Source organism: Trachypithecus francoisi, unplaced genomic scaffold (genome assembly GCF_009764315.1).
Source record: "Trachypithecus francoisi isolate TF-2019V2 unplaced genomic scaffold, Tfra_2.0 Lachesis_group15, whole genome shotgun sequence".
Classification (NCBI taxonomy): Eukaryota; Metazoa; Chordata; class Mammalia; order Primates; family Cercopithecidae; genus Trachypithecus; species Trachypithecus francoisi.
The window spans coordinates 95,718,038-95,734,701 of NW_022681460.1; the positions used below are offsets into that span (position 1 = coordinate 95,718,038).

The 16,664-nt window shown below is 38.2% G+C and overlaps 1 protein-coding gene across 1 annotated transcript in view; it reads right to left on the reverse strand.

Annotated features, from left to right (window-relative positions):
* The window catches only part of MEI4 (meiotic double-stranded break formation protein 4), a 277,533-nt gene that overhangs the window by 222,019 nt on the left and 38,850 nt on the right, over window positions 1-16,664 (reverse strand). The window contains exon 2 of the mRNA XM_033235595.1: window positions 16,226-16,471. Coding sequence (XP_033091486.1) covers window positions 16,226-16,457 — 232 coding nt within the window. The 5' untranslated portion in view covers window positions 16,458-16,471. The remainder of the gene's footprint in view (window positions 1-16,225; window positions 16,472-16,664) is intronic.

Here is a 16,664-nt window from a genome sequence, read left to right on the forward strand (position 1 = left end):
AGCTAGATTCAGTAGATTTTAAGACAGAATTAAACATAAAATTCTCAAATAAAAAAAAAAATTTACGTTCTTCTGCTGCTAAGGAATTAATTAACTTCCCATCAGATTATCAAGGCCAAGGGGGAAGAAAACTAGTATTTATTTGTTGCCTATGTGACAGGAAGCAGTGTGTGAAGCATTCCTCATTAATCCTTAATCTTACGTTCCTCATTATCCAAACCATTGTCTTCCTCATTTTTCAGAGTAGGAGAGTGTGTATTATGGAGGTAAGCAACTTGCTCAAAAGAAGTTAGCTAATGTTGACAGAGCTAATATTCAAATTCAGATTCTTCTGACTTTAAAAGTCACTTTTTCTTAATGGAAAGAGTGCTCTTTCCAATAAGCACTCTGTCTCCAATAATTCATCTTTGGAAACCCTACTGCTCCATCAATAATGCTTCTTCTCCTTGTTTCTTTTTCATTAATTTATACATGCCCATTCCTAAATTAATCACAGAGCACCTACTGTATGCTAAACGTTGATTATGCTCATTCATTAGTGTCTATAAGTGTTTTATATTAAGCACGGCATTCTAAGCCTTGCCCTTTTCCTTAATCAAATTTGTTGTCAGAATAGTTGTTAACATCACACCACTTCTATTTATTTCCAAAATGTGTTCTAGTAAACATATAAATCCATGATACTCATCCATAAAAATTATGTGTCTGCTACCTTCTTTAAATATAAAAATCCTCATTAGTTGAGGGAAAAGAGTATGTTCTACAGAACTACCTAAAAGATAATATCCTAATTATTTAAATAAATTTAACAGCTTTGAACTGTTGTAAAAGTTGTTTATTAACAGTATTAATATTAAAAAGTGTGAATTAAGACAAATGGTGCCACAAGATTTTAGTGTAATTTTAACTAAAAACCATGTAGTAATGTGTATGTGTGTGTATACACAAACAAAGTACCCTCTTAAACATTTACTTGTAAATCATGGATTAAAAAGCACCTCTGCATCAATTGATACAGGGTGTCTTGCAAATGTTCAGCATATTGCCAGCAATATTTCATAGCCAGCTTACATAAGAAGTCATCTACAAAGTGAATCAATGGAAGGAATGACATTTACCCCTTTCTGAAAAGGCATTTTAACTAATTACGGGCTTCTGAGTATTACTACTAATTTAAGGACTCTTAACACCATAGGAATCATGGTACTATGATAAGGAGTTCTGTTTCAAAAGTATACCCCGAATGTTCAGTAAGCTACATATGACAACAAAGATAATACTGAAGGAAAAGCAGATATACAACTATTTCTAATTTTTTAAAGATGTACCTTATAACACTACTTTTGAGGGTAGAAGAAACTATCTACTTCTACTAGTTACCTTTACAAGAGAAGGGGGGGTTTGGAATCAATGCTAGCTCTCATTTTACAGTTGCTCAGTATCCACTCAAGGGAGTTTGAGATTACCTCCAAGAGCCCAACTCCAAACCCAGCCATGCCAGCAGCACTCCAAATATGCACAGAGACACCTCCAGCTGCCCAGAGAACCACTACGCCCTCATCATTGTCATTCATGCTCTCAAAACTCTGAGATTCATGTAGGAAAATACAGTCAAATGCACCCCTCAAAAAGACCCATGTCAGAAAGGTCACATCAGTTCCTTCCATTCTTTCTTTCTCTTTCCGGCTTTATAAAATACAAGAGACAAATAAAAATTATATATATTTTCAGTGTACAAGGTCATGTTGTGTTTTCATATATATATATATATATATATGCATACATATATACACACACCTTGTGAAATAATTAAATCAAGCTAATTAACATAAATATCACCTCACATACTTAGCATTTTCTGTGGTAAGACCATTCAATATCTACTCTTGGCAATTTTCATGGATATGGAACATTATTACTAACTACAGTCACTATACTGTACAATAGATCACCAGAATTTATTCATCCTAACTGCAACCCTTTGATCCTTTGAACGACATGTCTCTATTCTCCCCGTCAGTTCCTGAAAGAAAATATGGCATCATCTCACTTATGTATGGAATCCAAAAAGCCTACCTCATAGAAGTAGAAAATAGAATGGTGGTTCCATTCTTTCTAAAAGGTAACTGTAGTGTACTTCAGAGAATATCTCAGTAAAATAAAAAGATTAAAATTAGGTAAGATGAATAATGAAAACTGCCAATGAAGGCATTTGGGTTGACTATAGAAAAAATAGTTCACCCTAAACCAGTGGTTCTCAATCTCAATTGTATTTTGGAATAACCTAAGGACTGTGAAAGAATCGTGTCTCAGTCCAAACCCCAGATATTCTATGTAATTGGTCTGGGGTACAACCTGGACATCAAGACTTTGAACAGCTCCTCAGATGATTGTAATGCAGAGCTAGGGTTGAGAGTCACTTCCTAGAACTCTAGCCTTAAGTCTACCAATACAAAAGAGGCAAAGACTTTCAGAAAGTCTTTTAAAAAACAAAAATAAACCTTTAAAACTAATGTTGTAAGTCTAATTAATGACACTTTATTTTACCTTTTCTTTTTTTTTTTTTTTTAAGACAGTGTCTCGCTCTGTCACCAGGTTGGAGTGCAGCGGCACAATCTCGGTTCACTGCAACCTCCGCCTCCCGGGTTCAAGTGATTTCTTGCCTCAGCCTCCCAAGTAGGTGGAACTACAGATGTGCATCACCACACCCAGCTAATTTTTGTATTTTTAATAGAGATGGGGTTTCACCATGTTGGCCAGGATGGTCTCGATCTCGACCTCATGATCTGCCCGCCTCGGCCTCCTAAGTGCGGGGATTACAGGCGACACTTTATTTTTCATACCTATGGAAGCCCCTCAGCACTACTACAGGCCTGCAGGAATCCACATACAAAAGGACTGGATTCATATGGTATTTACTGTTAAAAAGGTTAAATGAACAACTAAGCTGGCTGTCACTGTGTTCACCATTACAGACAACTGCATATGGGCAAGGAAGGCACTTCTTTAAAAAGAAGTTTCAGAGGGACTAGAAAAGTATAAATCACTGAAGGACACATGCCTCCAGGTCCATCCCCCACTGTGTCTCTCACCCTAGCAGACAACAGAGAGCTACACAGCCACATAAAGCAGCCCACAGGCATGGACTTAGCCTACTTTGGACTGATTTCTGCTCGGGAGACAAACAGGAGAAGATGTCTTGTGGTTCACAGAATAAAAAATGAACAGGTGAGAATAAACACTCCCTAAAACTACACAGGTAGAACTAACTTTGGAGTTATTGAAAGCACAGCTATTAACACATTTAGGTTTTAAATTTGCAAAATGCCATATAATTTGTATGAACTGGGTCAGGGTCATTCTGTCAAAAATACTGTTTTACAGAAAGAAATGAATTATACTAATTCCAGGAAAGGAGGTATTTTTTTAGTAGAATATCAAAGGATGACAGGAAGGTGCCTAAATTCTGCATATCCTGTTTAATTAATAAATTAGAACATTTCAAGTATATAAAAAGTACATATAAGGATCAGAAGCATTATTTTTACCAGTTAACTTTTCACAAACTAGTATTTGTGAAATTGATGCAAAGTGTTAACATTTTACATGTATTATAATTTACATAGAAAAACTCATGAAAATAATTTCTGCTGTTTTATATTTACAAGCCTAGTCAGAGATGATCATTTAAAATATCAAGCCCAGAAACATCTTTGAGAAACCACTGGGTACAAGATCTCATGGAATCCAGCACCACAAGAGGACACAAAGGTGACCTACTCTTTGTTCTTCATGTGATGTGCTAATTTTTAAAAGTAATGAGGAATTTTTAGAGCTCAGCTTTTCGAAACATAAGAAACAGCTTCCTCTGGATGCAATCGTTTTCTTGTGTACTTTGAAGCACAAAAAATAGCTGACATAGTCTGAATGTATTAAAGATATATAAGGAATATTTCTCTCCTAACATGAGAAAACAAGAAAAATTATCACACATTACAAAATAATTAATATTATAGAGGCAGAAAAGGAATGATATATTTCCTCACCCTTTATAAGGGTCACGGTCAATATTCCTGTAACAAAAGATAGGTGTGTTAGTCTGTTTGCGTTGCTATAAATAAATTGCTGAAACAGGATAATTTATGAAGAAAATAAGTTTATTTGGCTCATGTTTCTGCAGGTTACACAAGAAACACAGTGCTGGCATCTGCTTCTGTTGAGGGCCTCAGGAACTTTATAATCATGAGAACAGGTGAAGGAGAGCCAGAGAGAGTCAAGTGCCAAGAACAGGAGCAAGAAAGAGGGGAGGTGTCACACTCTTTTAAACAACCAAATATGAACTCAGAGCAAGAACTCATTCTTCACTGAGAGAAGGACATGATGTCATTCATGAGGGATCTGCTACCATGACCCAAACACCTCCCACTAGGCCCCAACTTCAACAATGGGGATCACATTTCAACATGAGATTTGAAGGGAACAAATATCCAAATCATATAATTCTGTCTCTGGCACCCCAAATTTCATGTTCTTTCATTGCATAAAACAATCATCTCTTCCCAATAGTCTCCAAAAGTCCCAACTTGTTTCAGCATCAACTTAAAGTCCAAAGTCTCATTTGAGACTCAAAACAAGTTCCTTCTACCTATGAGCCTGTAAAATCAAAAGTAAGTTATTTACTTCCAAGATACTATGGTGGTACAGGTTCCCATTTCAGAGAAATTGGCCCAAACAAACGGGCAACAGATCCCATGCAAATCTAAAACCCAGCAGGCAGACATTAAATCTTAAAGTTTGAAAATAATCCTTGATTCAGTGTCCCACATCCATGGCAGACTGGTGTAAGGGGTGGGCTCCCAAAGCCTTGGCCAGCTCCACCCCTGTGACTGCTCTCACTGGTTAGAGTTGAGTGCCTGCAGCATTTCCAGGCTCAGGATGCACGTTGCCAATGGTTCTAACATTCTCAAATCTGGAGGATGGCAGTCCCCTTCTCACAGTTCCACGAGACAGTGCCCCAGTGGGAACTCTTGTGTGGGGGCTCCAATCCCAAATTTCTCCTCCACACTGCCCTAGAAGAAGCTCTCTACAAGGGTTCCACCCCTGCAGCAGGCTTCTGCCTGGGTACCCAAGTTTTCCCTCACATCCTTGGAAATCTAGGTGAAGGCTGCCAAGCCCCCTTCCATTGTGTGCAACTGCAGCCTTAACGCCAAGTGGAAGCTGCCAAGGTTTATAGCTTGCGCCCTCTAGAGCAGCTGCCTGAGCTGTATCTGGGGCCCTTTGAGCCACAGCTGGAGCTGTAGTAGCAGGGATGCAGTGAGCAGCTTCCCAAGGTGATGCACAGCAGCAGAGCCCTGGGCCTGACTCAGAAAACCATTCCTTCCATCTAGGACTCTGGACCTGTGATGGAAGGGGCTGTCTCCTCAGAGACTTCCGAAATGCTTTTGAGGCCCTTTTTTCCCACTGTCTTGGATAGTAGCACTTGATTCCCTTTTAGTCAAGCAAATCTCTCTAGAAAGTGATTGCTCCACAGCCCACTTGAATTCCTCCCATGAAAATGCTCTTTCCTTCTCTAACTCATGACCAGGATGAGACTTTTCCAAATTTGTATGCTCTGCTTCCACTTTAAATGTAACTTCCAACTTTAAGTCATTACTTTGCTCTGATATCTGATAATAGGCAGTTACAAGCAGCCACAGCACATCTTGAATGCTAAGCATTACTGCTTAGAAATTTCTTCCACCAGATACCATACATCATGACTCTTAAGCTCAAACTTCCACAGATCCCAAGGGCATGAACACAATGCAGTCAAGTTCTTTACTAGGGTATAAAGTGGGTGACCTTTATTCAATTCCCAATAAATTCCTCATTTCCATCTGAGGCCTCATCAGCCTGGCTTTCACTTTCCATATTTCTGTCACCATTTTGGTCAGAACCATTTAGTCTCAAGAAGTTCCAAACTTTCCCTCAACTTCCTGTCTTCTTCTTAGCTCTCCAAACTCTCCCAAACTCTGCCCATTGCCCACTTTCAAAACCACATCCACATTTTTCAGGTATCTTCATAGCAATGTCACATTGTTTGGTACCAATTTTCTGTGTTAGCCTGCTTTGTATTGCTATAAAGGAATATCTGAGACTGTAAACTTTATAAGTGGTTTATTTGGTTTGTGGTTCTATGGCTATATAAGCATAGTGCCAGCATCTGCTTGGCTTCTGGTGAGGCCTCAGGAAGCTTATAATCATGGCAGAAGGCAGGGAGCCAGTGTATCACATTGTGAGTCAGGGAGCAAGAGAGAGAGAGAAGTGCCAGGCTCTTTTACACAACCAGAGCTCACATGAACTTATAAGGAACCCACTCATTACCATGAAGATAGCACCAAATCATTCTTGAGGGACCCATCCCCATGAAAAAGTATCTACCACTAGGCCCACCTCCAACACTGAAGGTCACATTTTAACACGAGATTTGAAGGTGGCAAAACATCCAAACCATATCAACATGTTAACAAGAGAAAAAGATAACACATTTATTTAATCAAAATTTTACTTGATATGGGAACCTTTGGAATTGACAACCCAAAGGTTCATAGAAAATTGTCTGTTTTATGCTTAGGTTTGATCCAGAATGGACAGCCATATAGAAATGTAACTGAACAAAAATGATATGACCTAATGGTAATAGTCAAAGAGGGGAAACCCAGTAAGGTCTATCTGTTTGGATTCTTCCTGGCCTCTCTGTGTGGCATTCATTCCTTGTGGGCACAGGGAATGACACCTTCTGAAATGAGTGTCTTATGATCTACTTTCAGACAACATAGGTCAGAGAATTTCCCTATGGTCAGCTTACACAGAAAGGCAGAAGAAGGTTAAAGTAATGTTTCCAGGTTTTATGTCTAGCTTTTTTCAGAAAGGGTTCTAGTTTCAAACACCTGCCTTAGGGAAAAATAATTCTAGTTTCTATGGCCTGCCTTGGGGAGAAAGAGGAGTAGGAGAAAGAAGGGGAAAAGGTCAGAAAGAGACTTTGCTTCTGAGACCCTTCATGTTCCTCAGTTTGAAGTACTCAGCACACCAAAGTACCACACTTTAGGGGGTCATTTTCTGAGTCCACAAAAATGTGAAACAATGGATCTGCTCCATTACTGAAGGCAGCTCACAACACCTCAATGTCTCCTTCACAGCACACATATCTCTCAACAGTGGTATTCTCTCATGTAGTTAATTTCTACACCAGTGCTAATAAATGCCCACACACAACTTAAATTTAAAATTCATGTAAACAATGTTTCTGTAACAGGAAATTCATGTGAAAAGACCACCATTGACTTGTAATATAAAATGGAATAATTTCTCTTCCTGTGATCGGTGGCTGCTACCTCCCAAATCACAGTAAAGCCAATGTGGATCCCACATACACACTGGGTCTCCCTTTACAGATACTCATTCCCAAGCATTACACTTTTCTGCTGGTTTTGTACCACTTTTATTGATACATGTGCTTTGTCTGCATATTCTAGTTAAGAATTCACTCAAATTCATGTTATATCAAGATTACTATTTTAGCTTTCAGTATGACTCAGAATATAATGCAAGTGTGTGTGTTTATAGTTCCACATGTGTGATATTACTTGTAAACTTTATTTACAAGTAAATTTGTTTTGTCTTATTGCCTACAACGTTAGCATTCATTTATGCGATACAGTTCTTTTTAGCTATGTGACTTTATGTACTTTTCTATGGATATAATAGAATTTAAGGTTTTCTACTGGTTTCCAGTGTACGATACACTGAATTTACTACCCAAAATGTTTCCCCTCCACGATGTCTCTAAAATTATTTGAAGTTGATATAAGAAAGAAGATATACTTCCCTGCCAGAAAAAAAAAAGGATGTTTTATACAACTCACATATGGGTGCTTATTAAGAACTAAGGAAGGCAGTGAGATGGAGGGGAGGAGGGAGAGAGTTCTCCTAGAAGAAGAATCAACAACACCCAGTCGTTAGATCCCTATTATGTTTATATACATATTGCACTGAACAGTATGAAACAGTATCAAACATAATTGTTAGGCTCATTGCAGCACTACTATTTTTGTTGTTGTTGTTGTTGTTGTTGTTAGGGTCATTGTAGCACAATTTTTTGTTGTTGTTGTTGGTTCATTTTCTCTCATTTCTGCCACTCAGCTCAATCAGGCTCTTAATAAACACTTACTCTTTATTGACCAGTTGCCAAATGTCATTTGGCACTGAGAAGTCTTTTAGAAGCTGGCCTACAAATCCCTCTTAATTTACTGCACTCGGGTGTTTTGAATGATTACATTTCTATTGACTCTTTTCTGGTAAAATTTTTTATTATGCTCCCTGAACATATGTTTTACTTTTGTTTAAACCAGTGATTCTCAAACTCCAGTATTCATCAGAATCAGCTCGGGGGACCTGTTAAGCCACAAGCTGCTGAGCTCCACTTAGAATTTCTGATTCTTAATTGAATTAGGAATGGTGGGATCTGAGAATCTGCATTTCTAACAACTTCCCAGCTGATGCTCATGCAGCTTGTGGGGAACTCACTGATCTAAGGAACCACCTTAAAGTACTAAAAGTCATTGTTCTTGAATTCTACAGGAACCCCATTCCATTCACTATATATTTAACCTTTTAGATAACTTATTTTCCCATTTCCTTATCTATAATCAAGGCAAGAGGTGAGCACAACTTCTTAGACAACAGTTGAAGCAGCAAGGAAAGAAATTCCAGAATGAAAACCCAAAGCAGTTGAAAAAAGAAACAATGGGGCCAGGAGACAGATTTCTGAATAAAGGGCACTGGGGGAGAAGTGGGAGAAGAAAATAAACTTTAAAGAATAGCTTGTAGAAAACCTGTCAGAAATGAACTCAGCAAAAACAAAGATAAAGGGTCAACTACTTCTACCTTCAGAAGAGTTTCAGAAAAAGAGACGCTGACATATTCTTGAGATCCAGGACAAGTCTTTCCACTTGTGCTCTGTATTTCTTCTACATTTAAGAACCTGAGCCAGCAATGATTCTTTTGTTATCCTCTTCCTTCTGTATCTTCTACTTTTCTCTCTCTGCTGGTTCCTTCCCAAAGTACCAGCATGCTGTCCTTCCATTTGCACTCTCTTCAACTACCAACCTATCTCTTTTTCTTTCCTTCACAGCCAAGCTCCCCTCCCCCGCCCCGCCCCGCCCCGCCCCCAACACACACAGTCCCTTGCTGGTCAAATAGTGGTTCTCAGACCTGCAGCATCAATATGATCTGGAAACGTATCAGAAATGCACAATCTCAGGCTTATCCCATTTACTCTGTTTATCTAATTTCCTTTTCAATTTGATAACGGGATTGATATTATACTATACATTTTTCCAGTCTAAAGTCTAGAACTATCTACCTGGACTTATTCTCTGCACATTAAATTTATATAAAAAATCAATTTCAGGATTTCTAGGATCCATATTAAATCCAGAATCCTCATGGTACATTTGGATTTCTAGTAGAATCTTAACATTCAAAAACAGATAAGTAGGACATTTAAAAGACAAATAAAACCTAACAAAAAACAAATGTAATCCTAAACATAAAGATGATTGCAATTTGTTATAGCATTAAGCTATTCCAAAAAAAAATCACAGTAAGCAAAGACCTAGGAATGCAAAAGTACTATGAATGGTTTTAGCCTTTTGTCACACTGATGAGAAGCTAACATTGTCATTCTTCATTTGTTCCGTTCTGATTCATTACTTATAAACACGTGTGGCTCTCTTAAAGTTAGGAGCTCTAATACTCACCCTACTCTACTGGGCCTCGTTCCTGAATTCAGGATCTTGCTCTCTCTATTCTACTTCCACTGTTACAGGGGCTTGGCAGATATCTAGAAACTACAGATCAGCAAGGCCATTTTGTTCCAAGTATGAACCCTCACACAGACCATTTCTAAACTTATTTATTCACCAAATAACCACCAAGCATGTCCCTCCATGACAGGAACCATGCTAACTATAGAAATACAGTGGGATGAAAATAGTCTCTGAAAGCATAGAGTTTGGGTCTCACAGGGAAGACAGACTGCTTAAACAATTATAATTTAGCTCACATATAATAAAGTACAAAATATAACAGGGACCCACATCAGGAGAACCTAATCTAGTCTAAGGAGGTAGTTAGTGAAGACAAAAGCAATATTGATACTGCATCACAAAAGAATAGTACATAGCCAGACCAAAAGGAGAGGGAGAACTTATCTTACAGAGAGAATGTGTATAAAAGCCTGGAGCTCAGCAAGAAGGTCCATTCAAATAAGTGAAAGAAATTTAGTATGTCTCAGTGCAGAATGTGAAGGACATGGTGGTGACAGGTTGGACTGGAGAAGTAAGTAAGCACCAAATTCTGGAGAAGTCTGTAGTCCAGTTTAAGGCCTTTGGGTTATATCTGAAATTAAATAAGATGACTTGAGACTGGGCCACAATTTAGACTAGAAAGGGGCAAAGGCTACACCCAAAGACATGCCAGTCTTATTGGGATAAATTAAGTATGACCAAGGAAGTGGCATCAGGGATGGAGAGAAATGCAGAGATGCCAGAGATACGCAGAAAGTAGAGTCCACCTAACTTGGGCATTACCTGGAGTTCCAATATACCCTCCTGGAACCCTGTTTAGGCAAAGAAAATGGTTGTATAATACGGTCAGATTTAGAACCAAGTACTAGCAACAGATTTGGGAGGGATAATGTTTTCTCTTAGGAATGCTACATACTGTGGAATGCCCTAACCTAAGCCCAGTCTCTGAAGCACCTTTGCTTTTTCAGCCCAAGTTCCTCGTGCCAGAATTTGGCCCTTCTCACTCCTAATCTCTACATATCATCCCTAGCAGTGTCAGCTCCTGTTACGATAATTAAAATATTTACATTTATAAATTATTGCCTTGTCATTATTAAAGTCATCTGATATTCTGAGGTTTTTTTTTTTTTTCTTTTTCTTTTTTATTTTTTTGAGACAGAGTCTTGATCTGTCACCGAGCTAGAGTGCAGTGACTGGATCTCAGCTCACTGTAAACTCCGCCTCCCGGGTTCACGCCATTCTCCTGCCTCAGCCTCCCGAGTAGCTGGGACTACAGGCGCCTGCCACCTCGCCCAGCTAGTTTTTTGTATTTTTTTGTAGAGACGGGGTTTCACCATGTTAGCCAGGATGGTCTCGATCTCCTGACCTCGTGATCCGCCTGTCTTGGCCTCCCAAAGTGCTGGGATTACAGGCTTGAGCCACCGCGCCCGGCCGATATTCTGAGCTTTTTAATCTTTACTTTCTTTGTATGTTGACTGTCTCTAATATCCAAAGATCAATTAAATTTTACATAAGTAAAACAGGTCTAATATATAATTATAAATTTAAATTATTATAGAGTCTCTCAGAATCTCTATCAAATAAGGATACATCTTTTTATGTTTATGTGTACTATTCAAGTATGTTTTAAACCAATTACAATTTTAAACAAACTTCCATCATTAGTATATTAGACAATTTATATTATGAAAGCTTATATGGAAACTGACAGAGAAATGCTTACGTATTCAATTTTCATACTCTTTCAGCATCCATGAAACAGTGAATGCCCCAACTTATAAATGCTGAGCTCCACAGTTGTGTCAGTAAGTCAGCTATTTGCAATGTTTCCTCAGTACATGGTCTGGAACAAGGTGAGAAGCACAAAGAGGTGAAAGAGAGGCTGTGTGGGCTGGGACCAGGAAAAAAGTCATCAGAAGACTAACGCAAGCCCCATCCTGGATCTGTCAGGATGCAGATGGGGCTGCTGCAATATCTGGCCCCTGTTCTGTTCTCTTGTCACCACCAGTCTAGCTAAAAACTGTTTCCTGAATCCATGCTTATATAAGATGAGAAAGCAAGAACTGGGGAGGCAACGTAACAGTAAGAATTCAGTCCTCAGGCTATAAGGCAGAAAAGAAGGGTGAGGGGATCAACCTGAGCAATGTGACCTAGAGGATCAGGAAGCTCCCAAAGCCATCTGGCTGGGTTGGTTGGTCCTCCGGACCCAAAACTTAAAACTGAGTTCAACCATAACTACTTATACTGCTCTGCACACTGCCCTCCATCTCCACTACCCTAAGCATTCTATATAAGTGCCCTGTAATTAATAAACATTTACTAAACATGTACATCAATGAATTAATTTAGTTTGATTTTTTCTTTCTTTTCACTCTAGTCAATTGATCATCCTTTTACTCTAGCCAACTGCTCATCCTGTAGCCTATGATTTATGAATATATTAACTAAAGTTGTAGGCAAAAAGGCACATACCTGACACTTCATCCATCTACTTCCCTTCTGTGAATATCAAATGACCGTGTAATATAATAGCAACTGTCCAGATTCCCCCTGCCCCACCCACACGCACACTCAAATTCTAATCCTAAATCTGCCTACGGAAGTCTATGCCATTTTTTCCATTAACAAAGCCCTGCTCTTGTCACCATAAACCCTTCAATCCCCAGTCCAGTTTAGAAACAGCCACTGACATCTTCCTGGCTAGTCTCTGTGCTATGAGTCTTTCTCATCCAACTTCTCAGACCTAGACCAAATGCTTGCCAACATTAAGAGTCCCTCTTTAACAGGAGGCTGTTGCAGTGTCCATGAAATTTTTTAAAAACTTAATAAAAATAAATTTAAAAAGAGATTCTATAAAATGATATATAAGTAATCTTTTATAAAGAAAAAGAGCATAGCTTTTCACTCTTATTTTCTCTTCCATAGATCAGGAAGATGATTAACCATGCCTGCCACACATCACAAAAAAGGTTTTGAGAAATGTGTCACTGGGTATGTAGACTTCTGTTTCTTCCTTCCTTTCTTCCTTCCTTTTGTTTTTCATTCTTTCACTCCATAAATTAGTAAAGAGCATTTAAGTAAGATGAAAATGTGACATTATTCTATAATCAAGTTTTTTGTGTCCCTCCTCTACATAGTCTAGTCCCCTAGTAAATATAATAAAGAGGTATATTCATTAAGAAGCTATAGAAAAACAAGAATAAAGAAATAGCTGAGTTCCTGAAATGTTGCATAGAAAGCATACATACTTTCTTATTTGTTTACTTTGCCATTGTGGCTTTGCTTTATTTAATTTTGGGTTGTTCAGTTGCTTCAATGAATAGTTGATGCTGTAAACTGAATTCCCCAGCCTCTCAATCTGTCAAGAATCCTTCAATTCAACATTTATTGAGTACTTGCTTTCTCTAAACACTCAACAACAGTTGCACATATAAAACAACACTGAAAATTCTAGAAAAACTATTTAATAATATAAATACACTTATAACATAGTTTTGATTTTCAGGTATGGAGTTTTCTTAGAGCAAGGCATGTCACTATTTCATGTCATCCTTACATAACTGCCATGTTCTTCCTTTATTTTCCTGTCAGTGTATGCTCCCCTTTTGTATATTTTTTCTGTCCCCTTTAACATTTATCTAAATCTATTCATTTATTCCTCATTTTTGAAGTTTAAGGTAACAGACAGAGAAACAGATTACCTCCAAACATCTGCACAGAAACATTGTACCTGCAACTCCTGCTATAAAACTGACTTTAATTATATGATTTTTGAAAAATTTTCTCACAGGCACTGTAACTGAAAGTGTTCAGCATAAAAAACAAGTTATTGCCTAGGTTCCTCCTATTAGGCATAAAAAAAATGCACATTTTATCAGTATTATGAATAGACCCTTGGACAGTAAACAAGAGTTTTGATTTCATGGATGCTTATGATAGTCGTAGTTTAAGATTCCTGGAAATTTTAACATTTGAGACATTATATTAATTGTATAATTACACAGGAAAAAATGAAGAAAAACTGACTATGTTTGCCATTCATTCACTGGGTATACTCAAAGAGCCCATTATCATGAAGGACTCCAGAGAAACTAAAATGTGGCTGCAAATTGTGTAATACTATTTTTGCTCTTGCAATAGTAAGATTTTAGTAACATCTGGGTATTAGGTTACCAGATTTTCATGATAATTCCCAAAACTAAAGTCTCCTATTATCCACAGCATATATGTGCACTTACACCTGCATGCTCTTAATGTGATAATGCCTCATCTTCCTCTGACACCCCTGGAATATTGGAATCTGCAGGCTTCCCACCTACACTCATGGCTCTATTCTCTTTGAGTCTCATCTACAGCTATAACTTCACTATTCCTTAAATCCAACAGATCCTACGTCTGTGTCTGTAGTTCCAGTCTGCTCATCCTCTCTGACCATACTTCCACCTTCCTCTTAGGTAATCCATATTCTAGGTATTAGCCTACACTCAGAGAAACTTGGGCTCAAACTTTTATCCTATAAGCTTATTTCTGTGTTCACCATCCGAATTCAAAGTATCACAAGCCATTTAGTAGGCTAGGAGGGAAACCCTATTTAGGTATTTAGGTATTACCCCAAATACTGCTATCTCCCTCAACCACTCTCTGAAACCATTCATAAATTCTAAAGTGTCTACTCTCAAGTTATTCATACATGTCTGTCCTTTGATTTCTCGCTATAACAGATCGAATTCAACTCACTATTCCTCATGTGGGCTTTGGTCAAAGCTTTAAAAATTGGTCTTCCTGCCTCGAATCACCACTATAGCCAAAATATCCTCTATGTTCCTCTTTCATTGGACAGATATTTGCTGATCACCTTCTATGTGTCAGGCTTTGAGCTGGGCAATAAATAAAGAGACCTGGAAAAATCAAAGGTCTCTCCTCAGCGAACATAAGCTCAAGTTCAGGAGATAAATCTGCAACCAAGCAAATAAACAAATAAGTAAATATCACACAGGAAGTGCTTGTGTAGGGAATAACTAGTGGAGGTCCACTAGAGGAGTCAGGGAATATCTCACTGGGAGGTGTCACTTAGAATAAGACCTAAGGAAGAGAAGAAACCAGCCTCAAAGAGAAGAAGAACCTAGGAGAGGTCCACAGCAATAAAGAGATTTCAAGGGCTAGAAGGAAGGCCATGTTGACTAGGGCCTAGCTGATAATGGGGAGAGTGTATGAGATGAGGTGGGAGAGGTGAGTAGAGGTGAAATCACCCACAGCATTTTGGGCCACTATCAGAAGTCTGAATCTAATACAAAGCCTAATTAGAAGCCAGGGAAGAGTTTTATGCAAAAAAGTAACACTGCCTGATTTACGTTTTATTTTTTAACTTGCCAGAATTATGTTTCCCAGTCATGAGTGTCAATCTTCTGCTTCAAAAAAGCCCAGTGGCTCCTGATTAACAGGGTAAACACATGTTCTAGTTTGCTCAAGTAAACCCAGGTTTGCCCCTGTGTTCCCAGTGTAATTATTAATAGGCCCTTCCATTCACCCTCACAAGGGTTCTAGTAGAAACCATAAATTGTATGCTCAACTTACTGATAAGTAATACAGTAAAATATTCCTTAGGTTGACATTCAAGGCCCTTCTGAATCCGGTCCCAACTTCCCTCTGTACCTTTTTCTCCATCACGCCCTTGCCTTACAAGTGTTTTGGTCACTCTGAAATGCAATTGTGGCAGTATTCTGAATGCAATTTGTATTCACCACTCCAGTGCCTTTGCTCACGCTCCTGTACCTTACTGGATGTTCTGTAACCATTTCACTGACAAGTGGACAGAACTTTAAGGGCCACAGGTAAGAAGCCTTCCCACAAACTAGGCAGAAGGAGTAACTTCCTCCTCTGTATTTTGTCAGTCTCTCTATTATAGTATGTATCACAACTGGGTTAATTATTTATAGGTCTGCTTTCTCTGCTAGAATGGTAGGTATGTAGTAAAAAAGACAGCACCTCCTTCTATGTGTTTTGGGGTCCTCACCACCCACACAAGCCCGGCCAATAGCTGGTATTTCACTTTGGACTGCTAGATTAACAACTGAACATAAAAGCAAAATAAAATGTAATAGTAAAATAATACAGTTGAACAATGAGATTTTAAAAGACCTTATTGCCTTCACATCTATACTATTTTCATTCTCTAACTTCATTCCAAAGTCAAATGTAGGAAAGTGACAATAAAATTTTAATGAATGACCAGAAGTTAAAAAAAGTATAAGACTAGAAGATGTCGAGCTTTCATGGAAACTAAAAATTTTCATGTTTTGGGAATACATTTCTAAATAATTGTGCAGCTGAAATAAAACAGTTTGACATACTACCAAAAGGCAATTTTATATACTCACCACTTTTTAAGGATCCTGAACAAAGCCTGCCCACAAGAAGTTTTTGACGTAATTGCATAACTTCAGCTTCCAAGACTTCAACTTTTGATCTCCATTTTGACTCCTCCTCAGACAGCAACATAGCAAGGTGCTCTGTGTATTCTCTGCTGCTTTTGTCTGCTGGTTTTGAGCGGATAATTGCCAAGGCCACAGCCAGCTTTGAAGTTCTCAAATACCATTTTTGAACATCCATCCTGGCTTTTGTCCCTATCATTTAATAAGAAAAAAGTTATAGAAATTCTTTTTAACTTGTGCAGTGTATATCATTTGCTTAAAATTGATTTTGCAGAGTAACACTAATTAACAAGTTTATAATAAGACTTGGCACCGAGTACAGAAAAAAAATTCAGGACTGAAAACAGTATGAGAAAGTTATGCAGAAGAAAAATATACACACATG